Source organism: Leptonychotes weddellii, chromosome 3 (assembly GCF_054177405.1).
Source record: "Leptonychotes weddellii isolate Sample4059 chromosome 3, ASM5417740v2, whole genome shotgun sequence".
Taxonomy (NCBI): Eukaryota; Metazoa; Chordata; class Mammalia; order Carnivora; family Phocidae; genus Leptonychotes; species Leptonychotes weddellii.
The window spans coordinates 122,604,798-122,622,321 of record NC_138371.1 but is presented as its reverse complement, the minus strand read 5'-3'; the positions used below and the strand labels follow the sequence as shown (position 1 = coordinate 122,622,321).

The window sequence follows — 17,524 nt, the reverse complement described above, 5'->3', positions numbered from 1 at the left end:
CTAAACTTTTCATCTGTCAAGAAAGCTGCGTCCATTGGTATCTTTGCCACTAAAGACTTAAAAACAGGCACATACAAACGATTGTGGACATACCCGCTGGACACGAATGCCTTGCAGAGCTGCTATTCTACAGGGAGTTGGCTGGTTGCCGCTACTGCCGAGTCCAAGCTGCCCATTTCCATTGTAACCCCAGACATAGACCTGAAGGAAAACCAGAGACTCAGTGCCCATGAAACACAGAAGCAAGCGAGCTCTCTGTTGAGAAACATGACATGTCAGTATCACACTGGTAAGGCAAACGGGTTTTTTAAACAACATACGAAACAACTTTCTTACCTCCCCAGTGTTCACCACTGCCATTGAACACATCTGCCCACATGCTATGTTCACAACTACTTTATTCTGTAAGCAGCCCGTGACTCTTCGAGGGATCGGCTGATTGGCTGTTGATCCAGATCCTACCTGCCCGGAGTTGTTATAACCCCAGGCAAATACCTGGGAATTAAAAAATGAAACACGCTAACTTATAAAGTGTCTCAAATGGACACTAACATGGACTTATAGTGTCTCATCTTCGCTCTCAAAGTGCTGGATATGCATAAATTCTCACACCACAGGCAGAGAAGTTTTTATAAAATTCATTCCTACAAAATGCATTACTCAATAAAATTAGGTTATCAGTATTATCTACACAAATAGCAATAATTCTGTTCAGATATCACATAATATTATTAAAATATCAACTTTACCTTAGCCATGTTTTCCAGCATTTTGGGATTTTTCTTTTTGTAAATAAAACCCTTGAGCATAGCAATATAGAAGGAACATTACAGCCTTTTAAATCTTGCAGTTACAGAAATCCCTACTACATAAAGGTACACTTCATGATATAACCACCAGGACTATGAATTGCTAACACAAATAAGACTGAATTTGAGGAAGATGGTTATTTTAATCAAATGATCATATTTCTAAGACTGCTATAAGAATTTATATAATCTTACTGAAAAAAATCAATGAGATTTATGCTAATTATTCTCACCTCTCCATCAGATGTTAGCACCAAAGAATGGTAAGACCCACAGGCAACTTCAGTGACTTGTTTGTTTGACAGATTAGTAGAAATATGACAGGGCACTAAACCATGATTAGTTGTCCCATTGCCCAGCTGGCTATAAGCATTATGACCCCAGGTAAAGACTTCTCCTTCTGAAAATAAAAAGAAATACAACCAGCTTTCAAAACAGCTACTTTATTATATGAACATATATATTGCACACCTCCATGAATGAAAACAAAAAATTCACGTGCAAAAGCACCAAACTCATTCTACAAAAGAATACATTTGGAAAATATAAACTATATTCTATCTCAAAGCAACAAGATGAAATTTAAATGGATGCAATTATAATAGCTGGATGATAGGTTTTTAATAAAGAGCAGAAAAGTTCTACTAAGAGTAATAGGAAGAAACATCAGATGGAAAGTCAAAAGACTGTAAGATCATTTAACTTCTCTGGGCCTATTTTCTTATCTATAAAATGATCATCAAGTTAATTTTAAAATTGTTATTATATTATTTATTGTGTAGTATAATACATATTCAGAAAAGTTCATAAATATATATGCAGTTTTATAAATAATTATAAAGCACATACCCATGTACTACCACTCAGGTCAAGAAATACAACCTGATGCTCACTCCAAAAGTTCCCCATATATAATCTTGAATAAGAGAATTCAGTTTTTCCTCTTCTCGAACTTTAAATAAATGGAATCATATAGTATATACTCCTTTTGTCTGTATTCTCTACTATATTATCTCTTTGTGTTACATTCCAGATAATTTCTTCTAATCTTCCAGTTTATTAATTTTCTTTTGATGCGTCTAAACTGCTATAAAACTTGCCCACTGAGTTTTTCATTTTGATAATTATATTGTTTATTTGGTTCTTTTTCAAATCTTCTTTGATCTCTGCAGGTATCTTCAAGCTCATTTTGTACTTTTTCAAACACAGTAAATATAGTCATCTTGTAACTGGTATCTGATAATTCTAATATCTGATACTTAGTAGTCAGTTTTTGCTGTCTTTTTTTTTTGCTGGTTCTTATTCATGGTGCCTTGTTTCCTCATGTACCTGGTTATCTTTGACTATGTGCTACTAATTGTCACTGAACACTCATTTTTCATTGGCATCATATTTCCTCGGTCCTAGGATGAAGTGAAGGTACCTTCCTCTAGAAAGTACCTGCATTAACTTCTGTGATGCCATTAAGGCACTTAAAGTTACTTCTTTAATAAATCCAAGGCTTGAGATTTCTTGGACCGCCCAGTCTGATGTGAACTGTAATACAAATCCATGATTACAACCCTTTGGGGAGAGGTTTTCTTTCTTTGTTCCTCCTTGCTTTGCTCACAGCCAAGGATTTTTCTTTCCAGGGCTTTAGAGATGGGAGAGCTAGCCCATCCTTGCCCCTAGATTGTAGCCCTTTGTGGACCTAGCATAACATGTTAGGTCTCTGACTCATGATCCCTTCTACCTCATGAGTACATCAAACCACAACTCCATTTAATTGGAGAGGGAGATGCCCTTAAGGCAAAACTAGCTCTAAGTTCCCCTTTAACCTTAGTTCACACTTTCTCTTAAATATGATCCAATAATTCCTCTCTGCCTTGTCAGTGCTTTGATGCCTCAATGAAAAAAAAATTAAATATTTTATCTAGAATTTTTAGTTGTTTCCAGTGAAGAAGTGGTCCAAAAAAATCTAGCCTATTACTGGCAACCAAAATTCCAGAAAATTTATATTTTCATTTATAAACTTTATTTTCAGTTCAAAGAATACTAATAAAATGAATACCCAGCTTAAGAAAAACTCTAAGGTATGATTTAATTATAACATCCTATTAGTGTGAATTCATGAAATAGCCATGAAAGTATTTAATTCCTTATACTACTAATACCAAATATAGCCATCAGTCACTGTTGATGGTCAGAATCCCAGAGTGCTAGGAGTTAGAGGGCATCTTGGACTTTAGCACTAGTGTCTTATTTCATAGATCAGGGATCTCAGGTTCAGAAAGTCCAGAGTGAATTCAGCATTTTAATGCAAAATAGTTCAACTTTTAAAGTATAAACAAAAGGGGCTTACGGGGCTTACAGCCCTGTCATTCTCACAATCAAAAGTGCCAATAATTGCTAAATTCCATCCGCTCCATTATCTTACTCTGATATCCAGATAGGTTCATATTTCCTGTTGTCCAAAGTAGAGTCAAGTTCACAGGGCAGAGCCAGAAACTCCTACCCAATCAAAAAGTATGTTCTCGATTTAAGGGGTGGTCCTAAGTCTTGTTTCTCAATAAATAAGGCAGTGGCTAAAATTCTACCCTGTGTCCCTAAGTTACCTGTTGTTGCAAGGACAATATGGGGGCCACTCCCATAGCTGAGGCAGGCTATTTTTTTGCCACTTAAAGAATCCAGTCTCCGAGGTTCGATGGTACTCTGGACGTCACCTAATCCCAAACAACCAGAGCAGTTTGTGCCAAGCACAAAAATCTGTGGGAAAGACCACTGTTAGTTCGAGCACTTCTATTTCTGACAAACCCATAATCATTGCTTCATTGTGTAACATTATATAACATATAAGAATCTACCCTCCATGCTTTTCTTAAGATCTTAATTCCTTGGTTCCCCCCAAGATCTTCAGCTTAGCAAATCCATTACTGTAAGTGGCTGAATTTTTTCTTCAAAATTTACCTCATCATTTACTGTAGTATACAAAACTTCATTTCCAGCACTGCCAAAGACACAGGCCTGACGAATTAACTGCAATTCTTCCTCAGAACAAAGGGAGAAAATTGGCCACTTTCCCACATCTAACATCTTCAAAGATGACAGAGTAGCCTGTACTGGCTGAAAAGGAAAAATAAATAAACAAATAAATAAAATTTAAAAATATGTGTGTGTGTGTGTATATAAATATACACATTAAGACTATTAATTAAAAAATGCTTCTTTTTTCCTTCCCCTTTTCCTTCTGTGGAAGTCAGCACCGGCTCAGGGAGGGCCGGCTCTATTTTCGAGAGGCCCCTCACAGCTACGGGAGCTGTCTTGACAAGCCCACTGCTTTAGTCCTGCTCTCACAGCAACCAAGGGCCAGAGACCCCGGCTGGGATCAGATCTCACCTGCTCATTTTCCTCAGGGCCACAAGAATCGTCTAAGGCTGACCTCTGTACTTTCAGTGCTGGCTATGTCTTAAACGTAGCTCTGGAAACTAGGCTGGTTGGAAAGGCAGGAAAAACGGAGAGAGAGAGAGCACTGCGATTTCCTCAGCCGCCTGAGTCTTGATGAAACGCGTTCTTGGAAAAGAACAATGCTAAAGGTGACACCAAGCAACCGGAGTTCCCGTTCTGGGGTCTGTTCTGACCATCAGTTGAGCAGTTAGTGGCTTCCCTCACCACCAGCCCCCCACTCAGGTTTGGGGATTGGTAGGAATATACACCCAGAAAGTACGTATTCGTTTGCTAGGGCTGCCATAGCAAAGTACCACAAGGTGAGTGGCTTACACCAAAGAAATTTATTTTCTCACAGTTCTGGAGGCTAGGAGTTCAAAATCAAGGTACCATCTTCTTGTGTCTTCACATCATCTCGCTCTGTGCATGTCTGCATCTGGGCCCAAATTGCCCCTTTTCATAAGGACACCAATCATACTGGATTAGAACTCACCATAATAACCTCATCTTAACTAATCACATCTGCAATGACCCCATTTCCAAATAAGGTCACCTTCTGAGGTACTGGGGCATCTTAGTGCATTTGGGCTGCTCTAACAGATGCCAGACTGGGTGGCTTATAAACAGCAAAAATTTACTTCTCACAGTCCCGCAGACTGGGAATCCAAGATCAAAGCACCAATATGCTCGTGTTCTGATGAGGGCCCCCTTCCTGCTTCATAGCCATCGCCTTCTCACCATGTCCTCATGGGGTGGGGGGGGAGGGGCTAGGGATCTCTCTGGAGACCTTTTTATAAAGCACTGATCCCATTCATGAGGGTTCCACCCTCATGACTTAATCACTTCCCAAAGTCCCCCCCCTTCTAATAACCCAAACTTTGGGGGTTAGGATTTCAACATATAAATTGGGGCTGGGGGAACACATTTAAACCCATAAGAGTGAACATTAAGACCATAAGCACCTGTGCTCTCATAAGAGCAGCAGTGTGGACACTGTAAAGCTGTTTTAAAGAGAGCTTTTATTTATTTGCTATCCTGGAAACATTTTTCATACATGCTTCCCATCTTTCAAAAATTTGAGGATTAAAATAAGATGCATAAACAGCCAATGTGTCTTTCAAATGGCATGTCTGGCCCTTTCTCTTAATCACCATACTCCTGCTTAATTTAAAGGAGCAAAGGATTTTCTAAGGCCTATCTTTCCTATCAGCTATTAAGTCAACCTTACCAAGAAAGAGTTCTGGTAGAAAGCTGACTGGACTAGCTACTTATTTTCTACAGACCTGAAAGCATATTTGTCCCACCCACTTTGGGAGTCAGGTAACTCTGTGTGTACACACACACACACACACACTATAATGACTTGGCTCACAAGATGATGGAGACTCAGAAGTCCCATGATCTGCATCTGCAAGCTGGAGACCCAGGAGAGCTGGTACCATAATGTAGTGAGTCTAAAGGCCTGAGGACCAGGGGAGACAGTGATGTACATCTCAGTCTGAGGGCAGGAAAAGATGAAGTGAAATGATCGCTATCAATCGGTGAAACAGGAAAAAAAGGGATGAATTCCTCCTTCCTCCACCTTTTGTTCTATTCAGTTCCTTAACAGCTTGGATGATGCCTATCCACACTGGGGAGGGCAAACCATTTACTGAGTTCCCCAAATCAAAAGCTCTTCTCGTCTGGAAACACCCTCACAGACACACCCAGAAGCAGTGTGTAATCTGGCACCAGTGGCCCACTCAAGGTGACACATCAAATTAAGCAACACACCATGCGAAGGAGCCCATGTGGTCATGGAGGCAGAGACTAGAGCAATCCACCTCCAGGGCCACGAACACCAAGGACTGACAGGAGCCTCCAGAAGTTGGGAAGAAGAAAGGAAGCCCTCTTCCCTAGATTCTTCAGAAAGCATGGCCCTGCTAACACCTTACTTTCAGACTTCTAGTCTCCAGAACTGTAAAAGAATAAATTTCTATTGCTTTAAGCCACACAGTTTGTGGTGCTTTTTAAAGGCAGCCCTAAGAAAGTAATACAGAGGGTAGGCAGCTTGTAACTGCTCACAGCATCATCCTGAGTTAATGTCAGCACCTGAACAAGGATGAGCTCCCCTGATGCCAAAGCCAGTCACCGTCCCTCAGCATGCCACTCAAGTTTTAGGACCCTGTCTGGAGAATGAAGTCCTCTGTTATCTTTGGGGCAGCACTCAAGGCCACTACAGAGCTAAGGGCAGAATCTCTCGTTATGTTAGCTTTTAGTCTAAGCTTCTACTGTAAATTACGTACCTCCTTCTATCCTGAAGGAATCTTATCTTCTCTGGGGTCTGCATTTTAATTTTTTTTCCTATTTAAGTCTATAAATTTCAAAAAGAACAACGTTTGGGATGTCGCATCAAATATTTATAGATGAGCTAATGTGCTAGTTAAAAGAATTCTTACATATTATTTCTAATCTTCACAATTGTAGGGCATAGATATTGCTATCCTCATTTTAAATACAAGGAAACTGAGGCACAGAAAGACTAAGTAATCCCCCGAGATCACTTGCGTCTAAAGCCTGCTTTCCACACATCACATGTTGCAGAGAAAAAAAGTTCACATAAAAAGTTATACCACTGGTAGATCTAATTTACAATTGCAGGGTTTTTGCTGTTCTCATCCAGTCCTTGACGAACAGGGCAATAATACACACCGTGGGTTACCTTCCACGAACAGAGCAGACGGCAATATACAAAGAGAAAATAAGCACTCCTATCTCATTTCTTCCTTTCAAGCAGATTTTTGGATTTCAACCTGCCCTGCTACAAAAATCAAGTGGTTTCTTAGATGCCTAGAATCAGGTTGTAAATCCAATAAGCTCCTAAACACCTGTCTACAAATCATTAGTTCTGAACTTTCTTCCTGGCTCACCTGTACCAAACCTCTAGTACCCACCCCAGGACTCTACTAACCCCTGGGATTCGTGTGTGTGTGTGTGTGTGTGTGTGTGTGTTGAAGTGTTACCTGAATTCATACATCTGTTAAAGGATGTCACAAGTCAAAAGAACATCAGGTGTGACAGTATCATTGAACATGTATTGAGGGCAAGATACTAAAGGTATAAAAATGAAACATAATCACTCCCTTCAAGGAGCTCACAATTTAATAAGAAACAAATACTTACAATATAACCTTGGGTACAAGGGAGGTATGACTACGCTGCTCTTAAATGTCTGTCAGAAGGCTGGCTCCTGGAGGTCAATCATCAAAAATTCTTCTTTTCTAAGTCTTGTGGGAGAGTTATCTCATGGAGGAACTTATGACTTAATTTATGAAAGGCACACATTTACACTTTTCTGAGGTAAATATTTCATATCAGTCTTTGTTCTCAGAAGAAAAATGTTTCTCTGCAATGCACTCATGAGTGTGTATAGCTGTACACATTATATATATTGTAAACATGTACATATACTGTACGCATATGTATACTTGGTATATATAACAGGAGCGCAGGTAGCAGAGAATTCACACACAGCACCTGTAGGTGAAGCATCCACCCTGCAAGACAGCAACTCTGCAGAAGGAGCCCAACCACCTTTGTGCCCAACTGTTACGTAAGGGACCGGCTGAGCAAGAGCCAAGGGCGGGCAACAGAAACATCTGCACGGGGGGAAAGCACTACCAGGGAGTGAGAGCTTGACAGTATACACGAGAAGTCATCACGATCGTGCCCCTAGAATTCAGCCCTAATTTGGCCCAGGAAGCCCTCCTTCCTGCACGTACCCCTACTATGTAGGCGGTAACTATTCCTGGCCGGCTTTCCTTTCCTTTCCTCTCCTTTCCTTCCAGCCCCGCCCCCCCCATCTTTCACTGGCATCTGTTTGCGAAATGCAAAGTGGTGAAATTTTAATATTAGCTCAAGGAAAATATAATTAAGGAAACACAGCTCCATAAAATTAGAGACCAAGATGCATTTTATTACTCCTTTGAGTATGTCCTACCTATATACCTCTGTCTCTCCAGCCAAAGGAAGAATTGAACAGATTATGATACTTCACTTAACTCTAGACAACTAAGTTGTCACAATTAAGTTTAAAATACAGCATGTAGAAATAGAACCAAAATTACCTGTTGGGCATGACTAGCAAAAAAACTATTTAAAGAAACCCACCAACACCTTGCCTTTGCAGGACTTTCTGGCAATGTAACGCTTTATATCTAATAGTCATTTCATCACTAATTCTGTTAGTCTATTTCTTTTATTTTACTAAATTCGTTCTTTCCGGGAAAAATTAGGAATTTTTCTATTAACATTTTAGAAGATTCTCAAGTTCTATGTATTATTTTTGTAAGCTACTTTTGTATTTTCCTATAAGGGCTCACATGGTAATACTATGGTTTGGTTTCAGAAGTTTTGCATCTTTGTACATTATGCTGGCTTTGTATAATTATTTACATCTTTTATTGTGCTTTGATCATATAATTATTTACATCTTTTGTTGTGTTTTGACCATACTTTATTTAAAAACAGCAGAAAACAGAAAAATGAAAATTAAGTGGCAGTTAATATTAAGCTCTTAGTAATGAAGAACAGATAGTATGTCAATTTAATAAAATTAACACAAGATGGAAATCAATGTGCATGCTGAAAGATGTGAAACTTTTAACACAGTTGGACACATCGGACTTAAGCTGGTTGACTGTAATGTTGAGCTGTGATGGAAAAGGAATAAGTTAAAGAATATCAATGATGAATTAAGAATATGTCATCTAAGATTAGGTATTTTATAATTTTGTTAAATCTCTGGGAATGAAGTAAACATTGATCAACTCAGACCCTTCTGCAGGACGGTATTATCTGTGAAAGTAGGGATGGTCTGTACTCCTCATCCAGCTCCAACAGCACCATCTCTGGAACCCTGCTCTACCCCTCAGATAATACCACAGCTTTCTGCTGGCCCCTTTAGCATTCTATATACCCACAATAATTATCTGTTTGCATCTGAGGCACTACATTGTGAGCCCCTCAAAGACAGATACTATCTCACTGATCTTCCTGTTGGGTGACCAGTAGATGTTTGATACATATTTCATGCAACAGAAAACACATGCCCCAAAGGCATGATTTTTTTTCTAACCTTGCCACTTTCTCCATAGGAAAGGGAAAGCTCTTCTTCCATATGGACTCAGTCCTGTGCAGTCCCCTAAGGAAAAAGTATGTGGTAAAATCAGGATCCCGTAGGTCTAATGAAACTAGGCAGGTTAAAATGATTTTACTTCCAATTAACAGAGAAAATAAGCTAAGCCCAAATATGGTGAAGGGAAGATAAGGGAATTAAGGTTTGGGCCTGAGAGTTAATAGCTATAAAACCCAAAAGGTGTTTTAACTGTTCTGGAACTATCATATGGTCTCCTATGGGACTCCTCCTGCAAAGGTCTGGAAAAGTCATCCCAGGATAAAGGAAGATTCTTAAATCTGTAAGGAAATAAGTAGAAAATTTTCATTTTATAGTTGACCTACCATAGGTAAGAAAAAATAAATTTTAGACCTTGGTCAAATTTTCCCTGAGATTGGAAAGTTCCAAATCACTGTGAAGAGCAGACTTAGCAGTTCTCAGCTCCACTGAAGAGTATATGATTTGCTAAGCTGGGGGGAAAAAATAAGGAGGAATGAATGAAAAAATGAAAGGATGAAGAATGAATATGGCTTTGTTTATCCTAGACCTTAGCAACAAACCTGCAACAACAGCCACCAAGCATGCACCAACAGTAAGTACTCAGTGTTCTCGCCTTAATTAACCATCTCCACAATGACTACTTTCTACCACATAAAAGTAACAGCAGAAGCAACTCTATCAAAAGATATGCAGCATGGGCTCTCGCTTCAATCAAAGGACCCCCTTTAATATTTCTCGCAGGGCAGGTCTGCACTGTGGTTCAATCATTACACAGTTAACTATCTCATCACTAAAAATAAATATAAATAAATATTCTCTCTCCTCCCAAAAGCAATTGAATGAAATTATATTTAATAATGTTGATATTTCTGACTTATTAGTTTGGGTTCTATTTACTCAAAAACAATCCACATTTCAAGGGCTAACATCAGAACATTTTATCTGATGTTATCTACAAGCAGTTAGAACCTTATAATAGACAGATAAAAACAATAATCAAAATAAGGTGAAGTCTTAACAGTGTTCCTTATCAATGTTTTATATGCCCTTGAGGATACTGGTAAAATTTTGTTCTCCTCAGCTATAAAAAGGTCTCTCAGAATACAAGGAATAATCACATATTCAGAATAATTATAGCTCAAACTATGGCAATTGATACAAATCATTATTTTTTTTAATTACTTATTTATTTATTTATTCAGAGAGTGTGAGCAGGGGGAAGGGAAGAGGGAGAGGGACAGAATCTCAAAACCAGACTGCACACTGAGTGTGGAGCCTGAGGCAGGGCTCGATCTCACCACCCTAAGATCATGACCTGAGCCAGAATCAAGAGTCGGTTAATTAACCAACTGAGCCACCCAGGCACCCCCAAAATCATTATTTCTAATGTTTGGAAAAGATACTTGTTTTTAAAAGAAACAGACTTTTCTCAGTTATAAACTTACAAAACTTGATCTAGTTGCCAATATGGAAAAATAATTTCATGTGACACTTATTCCTACGCGATCTGTCTTCTCTATTAATTTGCAAGCTGTTTAAGAGAGGCAACCATGACTCATTCACTGTTATAACCACCGCAGGACACGGCTCAGAGAAGAACACAAGACTATATATAGCGGTTGAAAGCATTCTTTGAATACAGCTTTTTGTATATTGGAGAGTGCCTGCACCGAGGTTCTTTTCTTTTTGTTTCATCCTAACTGGAACATTTTCCACATTTACCTCAGGTTTACTAGAACAAGAAATAAAAAGAGGAGAGAGGGAAAAGAGAAAGAAGAGGAGAGGAAAAAAATTAGAGGAAGGGAAGTCAAAGGCAAGAAAAAAAAGGGAAATAAATAAGAGGAGGAAAAGGGACCAAAGAGGAAATGTCACTGCCCCTCGTTGTAATGGAGGCCACTTTTGTTCCTAGGAGAAGGGAAATCCTGCTCATACACTGAGATCCTAGAACAGCAATCCTGGGTTGTTCCCCATCCCATCCCTCTACCATTGTAGGTAACCAATTTTACTGGTTTCTGGTTTATTCTTCCTGTTTCTTTTTGCAAAAATAAGCAGATACGTGTCTGTGTTTTTATTTCCCAATTCCTCCTTATACGAAAAATAGCATATTTTATATACTCTGGCAATTTGCTTTTTTTTTTTTTTTTCACTTAACAATATCTCCTGGAAATCACTCCTTATCAGTTAACAGAGATTTTTTTTTTTAATCAGCTGAATAGCCTGGTTTTTTTAAGGAGGAAAATAAATAGCTTTTTTTGGTGTCTTTGATCAATTTCAAGTACAGTAACTCTTTAAAAATTAGAATGGTGGAACATAGGCCATTCTATTTCACTAATCAAGTTAAGACATAATTGCATGAATGGCATATTGAAATTACCATATTTCAAAAAATAACATTTATAAAATTCAATTAAGACTAAACATAAGATTAGCATAATTTCATTTTTATTGGTCAGAATGTTGTTGAAGATTTAAAAATTATTCAAGAATAATTACTATTGTACAGTACCATGAAAAAAATTGTTGAATTCTCTAGCATTATGGAAAGTAGTTGGATTTTTTTTTTCTAACATTATTTCAATGTGATCAAACATAATAGAGAAAACTAGCTTCTCCAATTTGCACCACTTGAGGAATAGTTTATGGAATATATGTAAGGATTATAATTAGCTTCTCTTGTGATCTACATGATTTCACCAGGCTATTATTATTATTATTTTGAGAGAGAGAGAGTGTGTGAGCAGCGGGAAGGTAGGAGGGGCAAAGGGAGAGGGAGAGAATCTTAAGCAGACTGTGTGTGCTGAGCACGGAGCCCAATGCGGGGCTCGATCTCACAAACTTGAGATACCTGAGCCAAAATCAAGAGTCAGATGTTTAACTGACTGAGCCACCCAGGCGCCCCTCACCAGGCTATTACTATTATCAATGTTATAGTAGTATATCAATATATAGTTCTTTTTTTTTTAGGTGTTATTTTTTTTATTATGTTATATTAATCACCTTTACATCATTAGTTTTTGATGTAGTGTTCCATGATTCATTGTTTGCGTGTAACACCCAGTGCTCCATTCAATACGTGCCCTCCTTAATACCCATCACCAGGCTAACCCATCCCCCCACCCCCCTCCCCTCTAGAACCCTGTTTGTACTTCTTAAAAATCCACAATATACATACAGAATACCACATCCATGAATTCTAAATAACAGTAGCAACAATAATAACAGTTAAAATAAACAGTTACCCTGTACCAGGTATTAAGTTCCTTATATTATTAAACTTTATAATAGCCAAAAGAAACAGACACAATCATTGCCTCCATTTTATGGACATGTTTCCAAAACTTGACCAACCATCACCAACCAGTCAGGGTTAGAGCCAGTATTTGAACCCAGGACGATTTCAAAACTCCTCTCCTGGACCCTCCCCTGTATTGCAGGGATATTTTAAGTTTTCCTGTGCATGTTCCAGTTTTATTATGTACTGCCTGGCTGGGAATGTTTCATCCAAAAATTTTGTACCTGATTGTTTTAAATTTCTGGAGCCCTGTGTTCAGTCATCTTTAATCCTGTTCCTTCTAGATCCTTGTAAGATTGTCTTCTAGGATAAAGTTAATGTGACTGAAAAACATAAATACATAAATTCTATTAGAGAAAAACAGAGAAGATAAAGAATATATACCATCTTGCAACTTTAACAAGCCATTATTTATCTGAGAAGTATATAGTTCAAAAATTGTATTAGCTCTATTATTAAAAAGTCAGCAGTAGAGGTGCTCAATTATTAAAAAGTTAATATTGTAAAATATAACCTTTAGATATTACACTTTGTAAGTTTTGAAACCATGCTTCAACAATTTGGACACTGTAACATACGAGAAAAAACACAGACTAAAAAAAGTTTAATTTGTAGTATGTCAACATAGAAAACGCAAGGGAAGCCATCTGGACTGTGAAAAAAGCAAAACTTTAAAACTTTTGGAAGAAAGTATAGAAAACATCTTTGTGACTCTTAGGGCAGGGAAAGATTTCTTAAATAAGACACAAAAGCATAAACCACAAAGAAAATTTACTACATTAAAACTTTTTTAAAAATATGGCATACTAAAAGATGAAATGAACAAAGGAAAACACATGCCACAGAATGGGAGAAGGTATTTTCAACACATATAACTGATGGCTTGCAAAGGATTTGCATCCAGAATAGATAAAGAATACCTAAAAATCAGTAAGGAAAAAACAATCCAATTTAGAAATGGACAAAAGACAAGGCAATTCACAGAAACAATTAATAAACATATTAAAAGATGCTCAAATTCACCATGGAAATGCAGTCACAGTGAGATAGATCTCACCCATCACCTCTGCAAAATTAAAGGGGGACAATTCCTAGTGTTAGTGAGGATGCAGATCAAATAGCACACTCATACTGCTATAAGAAACGTAAACTGGTATAATCACTTTAAAGAGCAACTTAACAATATTTAGGCCAGAGCAGTGTCTTTCATTCAATCTTTTTTTGATACATATATGTACCTGAAACAAAGTCTCACAAAATAATTCTTACCCTTATTATATGAGGTACTTAGGGATATCTTCTTTTCTATTTTTTCTATCTTACTCTATTCTATTCTCCCCCTACTCTATCCTATTTTATCCTTTCTTATTTCATTTTTAAAAGAAAATGTTGGTCTCAACCCACTAAAATAATTTCAAGATCACTAGTAAGTCATGCCTTATAGCTTGGACAATGCTGGTCTAGACGAACTCTAGAGCATATATGCAATTGTTTGCAATGGCAAAAAACTAGAAATAGCAAACAGAATTGATCAACAGGATTCATCAACAGAATTTATAAGCTGTGGTATGTGCATACCGTACAGCAATTAAAATAAATTATGCAGAATCAACTCAGATAAATCTCCAAAATAATTTTAGCCAAAAATCACTAAGTCACAGAATGATACATATGATACACTATTTGATAAATTATTTGATCTAATTTGATAAAGTTTAAAACATGCAAAAAACAATACTATTAGGTAAAGTTTAAAAGCATGCAGAAAGCAATACTATTTTAATGTGTTGTGGACACTGACATAGATAGATATAGATATAGATATAGATGGCTGGACTTTTTTTTTTTTTTTTTAAGATTTTATTTATTTATTTGAGACAGAGAGAATAAGAGAGAGAGAGCACAGGAGAGTGGGAGGGTCAGAGGGAGAAGCAGGCTCCCCGCGGAGCAGGGAGCCCGATGCGGGACTCGATCCAGGGACTCCAGGATCATGACCTGAGCCGAAAGCAGTCGCATAACCAACTGAGCCACCCAGGCGCCCTAGATGGCTGGACTTTGATGGGACTTTTTTTCCATAGCAAACTGTTTTTTTTTTTTAAGATTTTATTTATTTGAGAGAGAGAGAGAGAAAAAGAGAGAGAGAGAGAGGGAGGGATCACAAGTAGGCAGAGTTGCAGGCAGAGGGAGAGGAGAAGCAGGTTCCCCATTGAGCAGGGAGCCCAATGCAGGACTTGATCCCAGGACCCGGGGATCATGACCTGAGCCGAAGGCAGACGTTCAACCAACTGAGCCATGCAGGCACCCTTTTAGGAAAGTTGGGATGAAGGCGATGCTAAAGATAAAATTTTCCATGTAATTCTTTAATGAATTGGTATGATTTCACTTTTCCATCTGACAAGACAGTTCTCAAAATGTTAAGCTTAAATTATATTAATCATCTGAGTACAGGAGAATAAGGTTACCCAATTTTTTAAAAAGATTTTATTTATTTATTTGAGAGAGAGAGAGAGAATGCGTGCAAAAGCAGGGGTAGGGGCAGAGGCAGAGGGGGAGGAAGACTCCCCTCTGAGCAGGGAGCCCAACAAGGGGCTGGATCCCAGGCCCCTGGGATCATGACCTGAGCCAAAGGCAGACGCTCAACCAACTGAGCCACCCAGGTGCTCCAAGGTTACCCAGTGTTAAAGAAAACACAATTTGGGAATAATACATCCATTCTAATATTGCCTTGACCATGGACATAATAATTCAATAAGGCTTGATAATCACAATTCATAAACCATAATTTCTTTTGCCATCAGAAACATAAAATTTTACCAATACCAAAGAAAATAACAAATAAATAACATAGACATAGTATCTTAAATGTCATGGAAGAATATCCATAATAGAAAAAAAGTTTACTATTATCATATTAGAATGGCAAAAATGTGTTTTCTACTTCTGGTCTAAAATTGCTTACAACAATCCAGCAATTGCACTACTAGGTATTTACCCAAAGATACAAAAATACTGATTCGAAGGGGTACATCCTCCCCAGTGTTTATAGCAGCATTATCTACAATAGCCAAACTATGGAAAGAGTCCAAATGTCCATCAACTGATGAAAGAATAAAGAATGGGTGGTATATATATGCAGTGGAATATTACTCAGCCATAAAAAGGATGAAATCTTGCCATTTGCAATGATGTGGATGGAGCTAGAGAGTATTATGCTAAGCAAAATAAGTCAGTCAGAGAAAAACAAATACCAATACGATTTCACACATATGTAGATTTGAAGAAACAAAACAGATGAGCACAGCGGGGAGAAAAGGAGAGGCAAACCTGAAAACAGATTCTTAACTATAGAGAACAGAGAGAGTTGCTGGAGGGGAGATGGGCGGTGGGTTGCGGTTAAATAGGTGCTGGATATTAAGGAAGGCACTTGTGATGAGCACCGGGTGTTATATGTAAGTGATGAATCACTAAATTCTACACCTGAAAATAATATTACACTGTGATAACTAACTGGAATTTAAACAAAAACTTGAAAAGGAGGCACACCTGGGTGGCTCAGTCAGTTAAACGTCTGCCTTCAGCTCAGGTCATGATCCTAGGGTCATGGGATCAAGTCCTGCCATTGGGCTCCTTGCTCAGCAGGGAGCCTACTTCTCCCTCTGCCTCTGCCCCTCCCCCTGCTTGTGCTCTCTCTCTCTCTCTGACAAATAGATAAAATCTTAAAAAAAATTTTTTTTCTTTTTCTTTCTTGTGATGAGAACTTTCAAGATCTACTCTCCTGGCAACATTCAAATATGCACCTACAATACTGTTGACTATAGTTAGCATGCAGCACACCACATCTCCTTGACCTATTCATTTCATACCTTGAAGTCTGTACCTCCCAAGCCCCTTCACCCATTTCATCCTTCCCCCCTAACCCCCTCACTCCTGGCAACCACCATTCTATTCTCCATATCCATGACTTTCGTTTTTTTTGTTTCTTAGATTCCACATATAAGTGAAATCATACAGTAGTTGCCTTTCTCTGATTTACTTCACTTAGCATAGTGACCTCTAGGTCCATCCATGTTGTCATAAATGGCAAGATCTCATTCTTTTCTACGGCTGAGTAATATTCCATTGTGTATATATACCACACCTTCTTTATCCATCCATCTGTGGACATTTAGGTTGTTTCTATATGTTGCCTATTGTAAATAATGCTGCAATGAACATAGGGGTGAATATATCTTTTCAGATTACTGTTTTTATTTCCTTTCAGTAAATACCCAGAGATGGAATTACTGGATCATATGTGATTGCAATTTTTTGAGACACCTCTGTTTTCCATAGTGGCTGCACCAACTGACATTCCCACAAATAATGCACAAGGGTTCCCTTTTCTTCACAACCTTGCCAACACCTGTTATTTCTTGGCATACTGATAACAGCTAGTCTAACAGGTGTGACATGACATCTCACTGTGGTTTTGACTTGCATTTCCTTGATGATTAGTGATGTTGAGCATCTTTTCCCGTGCCTGTTGGCCATCTGGATGTCTCCTTTGGAAAAATGTCTATTCAGATCCTCTGCCCATTTTTAATTAGATTGTTTGTTTATTTGCTATTGAGTCGTAGGAGTTCTTTATATTTTTTGAATACTAACTCCTTATTGGATATATGATTTGCAAATATTTTCTCCCATTCTGTAGGCTGCCTTTTCGTTTTGTTGATGGTTTCCTTTGCTTTTTAGTTTGATGTAGTCCCACTTGTTTATTTTTGCTTTTAGAGTCTGATACATAGTAGTCTCTTATGATCCATTGTATTTGTGGTGTCAGTTGTAACTGATTATTGGTATAAGAACAGA

The 17,524-nt window shown here is 38.1% G+C and overlaps 1 protein-coding gene across 6 annotated transcripts in view; it reads right to left on the bottom strand.

Annotated features, from left to right (window-relative positions):
* Nucleotides 1-17,524, bottom strand: part of RCBTB2 (RCC1 and BTB domain containing protein 2) — a 43,779-nt gene that overhangs the window by 18,510 nt on the left and 7,745 nt on the right. For 3 of the 6 annotated variants that reach the window (XM_081815440.1, XM_031035933.2, XM_031035930.2), the window contains exons 2-9: nucleotides 12,904-13,002; nucleotides 9,732-9,857; nucleotides 9,349-9,414; nucleotides 3,756-3,911; nucleotides 3,404-3,554; nucleotides 1,043-1,209; nucleotides 337-495; nucleotides 94-201 (exon numbers count right to left, since the gene is read on the bottom strand). In XM_081815440.1, the coding sequence (XP_081671566.1) occupies nucleotides 94-201; nucleotides 337-495; nucleotides 1,043-1,209; nucleotides 3,404-3,554; nucleotides 3,756-3,911; nucleotides 9,349-9,390 (783 nt within the window). In that variant the 5' untranslated portion in view covers nucleotides 9,391-9,414; nucleotides 9,732-9,857; nucleotides 12,904-13,002. The remainder of the gene's footprint in view (nucleotides 1-93; nucleotides 202-336; nucleotides 496-1,042; nucleotides 1,210-3,403; nucleotides 3,555-3,755; nucleotides 3,912-9,348; nucleotides 9,415-9,731; nucleotides 9,858-12,903; nucleotides 13,003-17,524) is intronic. The other 3 variants (XM_081815438.1, XM_031035931.2, XM_031035934.2) reach the window with 3 other exon arrangements.